Source organism: Nematolebias whitei, unplaced genomic scaffold (genome assembly GCF_014905685.2).
Source record: "Nematolebias whitei isolate Nwh7 unplaced genomic scaffold, NemWhi1 Nwh_scaf_158, whole genome shotgun sequence".
NCBI lineage: Eukaryota > Metazoa > Chordata > Actinopteri > Cyprinodontiformes > Rivulidae > Nematolebias > Nematolebias whitei.
In genome coordinates this window covers 28705-35438 of record NW_023618703.1, presented here as the reverse complement: position 1 = coordinate 35438, position 6734 = coordinate 28705, and the positions used below count along the sequence as shown (strand labels likewise).

Here is a 6734-nt window from a genome sequence, read left to right as displayed (position 1 = left end):
CTAGAACCTTTGGAGATGATTGTACAAAGAAGGATTCTTCATAAAATGAAGAACATTATAGACAACCCTCAGCATCCTCTTCATCAGACTGTCATACAACAACAGTCTTCAGTGAGAGGCTTCTTCAAATCCGTTGTAGGACAGGTTGCTACAAGAGATCCTTCCTGCCCACAGCCATCAGCATTTATAACAACCCATTAATGAAACCAGGATGATGAGTTACCCAACATATAATTTCCCTCTGGGATTAATAAAGTATTTTTGAATTGAATTGAATTGAATTATTGCCTAACTAACCTAAATGTTGGTGATTCCACATCTGAAAAGGGATGCAACCTTTTCACATTATATGTGATAACCATTCTGTGGCACTCTTCATTCAGTTAGTTGCACCAATGTATTTCCTTGGATGCTATGGTGAACAGAGGAGCACATCGTGGAGCCTGGCTAACATTATAGCCATTTCAGGTTGTTTGCTTATGAAAAAATACATGAGCTAACGTTAGCATGCTGTTTGCATTTGAGTTGACCTACCACTTTAAGTCGAGTATAACTTGTTAGCTACCTTAATGTTGGCATGAGACGTAGTTTATAGTTTTATTTACCTGATAGAGCCAGAGAAGGAGACAGCGAAAATAGTCCAGCAGAGCGCTTCAAAGACGGTCCACACTTTTACTTCTACACCCTCCTTTGCATGATGTAAAATTATTGCAAGTACTGTACTGAGCTGACTGATCATTTTATTAAAGTAAAGCCACGATTTCGATCGTGGCCAGTCACTCTCCACATATGCGAACACTTCTGGTGGATTCTTTATTGGTTTTCGGCAGGCTGATTCTTCTTCGTTGGTGTTCGGCAGGCGGCTTCTACTTCCAGTTGGTGGACTAGGTATTGAAAGTTGGAATCGAAAATAAATATTTTGAACGATTCTGGGAAAACCGGACAGTTAGTCTCATTTCCTGTCAATTGTCGATCCTCGATGCCCAACCCTACCCTTGACATCCCAAGATCATCACACACAACTCAGGTGGGAAGAGGGGGGGGGGGACCGAGAGCATGGCGGGCTCTTAGTTCTAGTAAGGCTAAGAGCTAATGCTAAAGCTGGCAGACACCCAATACCCTCTCTCTTTCTGTCGAATGTCCACTCTTTGGACAACAACATGGATTTGCTTTGTCTGAGAGTGGGTGCCTCAGAGGAGATGAGGATATGTGCAGTGCTTTTTCTCACGGAATCATGAATTAACAGCGACATGCTGGACTCAGCTTTCTAGCTGGATGACAGACACTTTTTTTGAGTGGACTTCTGTAACGAGGTAATAGGGAAATTGAGGGGAGGCGGAGTATGCATTTACGTGAGTAAAAGTTGGTGCACAAACTGTATGCTGATAAGCTGTCATTGCTTCACGGCTTTTGAGCAGTAACAGTGAACTGTCGACCATATTATCTACCCTGAAAGTTCACAGCGGTGTTCGTAACAGCTGTATAAATAGCCCCAGATGCTAATGTTATCAACGCTCTGCGAGATCATTTCAGCTTTCTGTAAAGCAAACACCCTGAGGCTCTTTACGTGGTCGCTGGTGACTTTAATCATATAAAGCTAAAGGTCCGCCTGCCATGATTTTATCAGCATCTGGCCATACAAACAAACACGTGGAAACAACACTCTGGACTGTTTACACAAACGAAAAAGATGCATACAAAGCCGAACCCCACCCTCACTTAGGACACTCTGATCACACTTCCATCTTCCTGGTTCCTGCTTCTGGGAGGTAAGCCCCCTGCTGAGATCCTCCAGACCGGTACAAAAGAAAGTTATATCTTGGATGCAGAATAGTGGGCCCATACCATAATACTGTTTTGAACACAGACTGGCAGGTCTTCAAAGAAGCTGCTGAAAATGAGGGAGCGCTAGGCCTAGTACAATACTCATCCTTAGTCTTGGGGTACATTAGTAAATGTGCTGATGACATCACTACCATCAGATATGTTAAGAGTTACCATAACAGGAAGCCTTCGTTGAATGCAGAGGTTCGCACCTTGGTGGAAGCCAGGAACACCGCCTTCAGGTCTGGAAACTCACAGGAGCTGGGAAGAACAAGGAAATAGATGGTTGCTGGTATTAAGTGGGCCAAGGCTACATATGCACAGAAGATCCAGGGTCAAGTAACCTCACAACACCCACGGAGCCTGTGGAGGGGCATTAAGTGTATAACAGATTTTAAACACAGGAGTGAACAATGCCCTAGAGACCCATCACTGCCTGATGCCCTCAACAAGTTCGATGCACGTTTTGAAGACCCAAACAGACCACCCAGCATCACACTCACCTCACCACCAGAAGAAAAGCTTCTCACCGTGACCTCAGCCGAAGTGAGGAGTACTTTCATGAGGATTAACCATGACAAAGCAACTGGCCCAGACAACATCCCCGGAAAGGTGCTCAAAGACTGTGCTGATCAGCTCTGCGATGTGCTGGCTGACATATTTAACTCTTCACTTACCTTGGCAACAGTTCTCACCTGCCTGAAGACCAGAACCATCATCCCAATCCCAAAGAGCTCTACAGTGACTGGTCTGAATGACTATCGTCCAGTAGCCCTCACCCCGATAGTCGCTAAATACTTAAAAAAACTGGTCATGACCCACATCAAAACTAACATTAACATCAATGAGGACCCTCACCAAAATACATACTGAGAGAATCGATCAACAGAGGACACAATCTCCTCTGTGGTCTGCACTGCTCTCACCCACCTGGAGCAGGACTCCTACGTCCGTATGCTCTTTGTGGACTTCATGTCTGCCTTCAATACTGTGATCTCCCAAACCCTGATGGACAAACTTCAGCCCCTTCATTTGCAACTGGGTCCTAGACTTCTTAACAAACAGACCACAGTCAATGAGGATCCACAACTTCTTCTCCACCATAACCATCAGCACTGGATCCCTACAGGGTTGTGTGTTGAGCCCTCTCCTGTTCACTCTGCTCATGTATGATTGTACACCAATCCATCCAGGCTGTCAAATTATAAAGTTTGCAGATACAGTGGTGGTGAGATGCATCGCAAACAACGAGTCCAGCTACAGGCAGGAGGTAGAACACTAGGAGAGCTGCTGCAAGGAGAATAACCTTCACATCTTTGTGACAAAGATGAAGGAGATGGCCGTGGACTTCAGAAGGAACATACACACCGACACCCCCCCCCCCCCCCCCACGAACATAGGTTCTGTGGTGGAAGTGGTCTCTAGTTACAAGTACTTCGGTGGGCACCTAAATGACAACCTCAGCTGGGGCAACAACACTACCAGCCTGATCAAGAAAGCTCATCAGAGACTCTACTTCCTCAGGCGGCTGAGTTGAGCTCATTTTGGAAGCACAGTCCTCACCTCCTTTTACAGGTGTGCAGTGGAGAGCATCCTGTGCTACTGCATCAACGTATGGCATTGAGGCTGCACAGCTGCAGAAAGAAAATCTTTGCAGAGAGTGGTGAAGGCTCTACAGAAGTCTGTTGGAGTCAGCCTCTCCCCCATCACAGACATCTACACCTCCAGATGCAGGAAGAGGACCACCTGTATCACGGAGGACCCCACTCACCCAGCATAAACACATTTTGCCCCGCTCTCCTCAGGAAGGAGGTTAAAGAGGATTAAACATAAAACCACTAGAGTGAGGAACAGTTTCTACCCTGAGGCTGTTATACCCATGAATCTCTAATCTTGATAGTCACTGTGAAAAATCACATCATGTTGCTGCTGATCTATTTCATGTTGCTGTGTTCATTCGTACTCATCTGCTCACACAGACTCATGTTCATGCTGCTGTTCAGCGTTTTGTTTTTATGCTATTAGTGATTAGCGTATTTTTGTTTAATGTTTTTCTTAGTTCATATCTTAGATCCTATTACTGTTTTTCTTTTACATTTTATTGTTGGATGTAACTGGGACCCTGTGTACACAATTTCATTTTACCAAATGTACCACATATGGTGCAAATGACAAATAAAGAAACTTTGACACTCGGACTCTCGGACAAGGGAGAACACAAGAACAAAAGCAAAACAAAAATTCAGTTCGATGGTCAGGCATCAGTCCATAACTGGCCAGAGATGTACACCTGGGGCCCCTTGGAATTAGTGGAACGAAGGGTGTTGAGACCACCAGGGCAACGGCTTGGGCAAACGGCCAGAAGTCCATCCAGCATGGGACAACAGTTCAGCTGGGCGGCCAGGAGACTGTCCATCACAGGGCAGGACCTCTAGCGGGCATATAAGAGACCATCTATCACTGGTCAGGAGCTGCAGTGGGTGGTGGGTGGCCAGGAGACCGTCCATCACTGGGGGGGGGTAGGAACTGTGTCTGCATGTGCATGAACCCTCTCTGACTTAGGGTGAAAGGAAGCAAAGAGACCACTGGAAATGTTGTGGTGGCAGATGAAAAGCCCACTGTAGATGCTGAAGCAGCCGACGAAGAGAACACTGGAGAGGCTGTGACGGCAGGTGAAGAGGCCGGTGGAGAGACCATTTATGCTGGTGAAGAGACCACTAGAAAGGCTGTGGCTGCTGGTGAATCAGTGATAAGAACTGGGAGAGTTGTGGAGGGTCTAGCAGCTTTGCAGTAGGTGAAGGAACCAGCAGTTCTGCAGCCGGAGACGGGACCAGCAGCTCTGTCACAGGTGAAGGGATCAGCAGCTTTATAGCAGGCGAAGGGACCAGCAGCTCTGCAGCATGCAAAGGAACCAGCGGTTCTGCAGCAAGCGAAGGGACCAGCAGCTCTGCAGCTGGCAGAAGGACCAGCAACTCTGCATCAAACAGAGAGACCAGGGGATCTGCAGCAGGTGAAGAGATCAAGGGATGTGCAGCAGAGAAAGAGAACAGGAGATCAGCAGTAAGTGATGGAACTAGTAGAACTGCAGTAGGTGATGGAACCAACAGATCTGCAGCAGAAGATGGAACTAGCAGATCTGCAGTTGGTACAGAGACCTAGGGGGCTGCAGCTAGTGTAGAGACCGGGGAACTGCAACTGGCATGGAGACCAGGGAGACTGCAGCTGGCAAGGAGACCAGGGAGGCTGCAACTGATGTAGAGACCAGGGAGGGTGAAGCTGATGGAGAGAACATGGAGACTACAGCTGACGAGGAGACCAGGGAGGCTGCAGCTGGCATAGAGACCAGGGAATCTGCAACTGGTGTAGAGACCAGGGAGGTTGCAGCTGATGTATCAGACAAGGGGTCTGCCGTTGATGATGAAACTAGCAGAGTGTCAGCAGGCAGTTGAAACAGCTGATCTGTGGCAGCAAAGGAACCTCAGGGGCTGCAATGGACATAGCTACCTCAGGGACTGCAGCGGGCATGGCTATCTCAGGGGCTGCAGCAAGCATAGCAACCTCAAGGGTAGCATCAGACATAGCTACCTCACAGGCTTCAGTGGGTGTAACTACATCAGGGGGTGCAATGGGCGTAGTTACCTCAGGGACTGCAGGAGGCATAGCTAACTCAGTGACTGCAGGAGACATAGTTACCTCAGGGTCTGCAGGAGACATAGCCACTTCTGGGACTGTAGGAGGTGTGGAACCCTCGGGAGACATGTAACCCTTAAGAGGTATAGGATCCTCTAGAGATTTGTGACCCTCTGGAAACTTGGGGATGTCTGGAGACTCAGGAATATCTAGAGACTCTGGGACCTATGGAGACTCAGAGACTTCTGGAGACTTGGGGACTTCTGGAGATGTGGGAACCTCTGGAGGCATGGGAACCTCTGGAGATGTGAGAACCTCTAGAGATGTGGGAACCTCTTGAGACTCTGGACCCAAAGGAGGCTCTAGACCCATAGGAGGCTCAGAGGAAGAGTGAGAAGCATCCTCCTGGACCCTTTCAGAGGAAGAGTGAGAGGCATCCTCCTGGACCCTCTCTGAGAACATGTGAGAGGTGTCCTCTTGGACCCTCTCAGAGGAAGAGTGAGAGGTATCCACCTGGACCCTCTCAGAGGAAGAGTGAGAGGGGTCATCCTAGACCCTCTTGAAGGATGAGTGAGAACTATCCTCCTGGACCATCTTGTAAACGCATGAAGGAGATGGGTCATTACAGCCAACACCCACAGGGACGTAAGGAGCAAATGATGGTGGTAAGGGAAATACTGGCGACACAGGAGAATTGGAAATATATGGGCTGATGTATTGTTCCTTAGAAGTTCTTATTTTGATAAAGTGATAGTAGTTTGGGATCGAAAGGAATCCAGGTTGGGAAACTACAATTTTTCTGCGATGGATAGAGTGGTTCTTTGATAATGCAGGTCTGTGTTGAGTGATGCTATAAACAACAAATTTTTAAGTTGTTTATGTTTAATGGTGAGTTAACTATGAGACTTATCCGTAGAATTTAAGTAGTCTAGGAGAGGGATGTCAGCTGGGTCTGGTTGATGCTGCTTCGTCGGCTGAGTCAGGCTTGGTTGCTTCATTGGCTGTGTAGCGGGAAGGGTTAATAATGATTAAAAATTCGTTATGAATTTTATTTTGAAGGGGCACCACTCTCAGCTCTGAGAGAAAATCTGAAGGTCTGAAAATCAATTCAGATGTTACTGTTTAATTACTTTGAATTACCCTTTTTACACCATGAGTTCTTTTATATGAAGGATTCAGATGTCATAAATAAAACACACATTTTAATACAATTTTGTGACATTTATCTGACTATATATGATAAAAACAACTGTTGGAAATTATTTCTGACATTTAAATGA

The 6734-nt window shown here is 46.8% G+C and overlaps 1 protein-coding gene across 1 annotated transcript in view; it reads left to right on the top strand.

The window, feature by feature from the left end:
* The first annotated feature begins 4430 nt into the window (after window positions 1-4430).
* Window positions 4431-6734, top strand: part of LOC119429235 (Na(+)/H(+) exchange regulatory cofactor NHE-RF2-like) — a 25891-nt gene continuing 23587 nt past the window's right edge. The window contains exon 1 of the mRNA XM_037696905.1: window positions 4431-4444. Coding sequence (XP_037552833.1) covers window positions 4431-4444 — 14 coding nt within the window. The remainder of the gene's footprint in view (window positions 4445-6734) is intronic.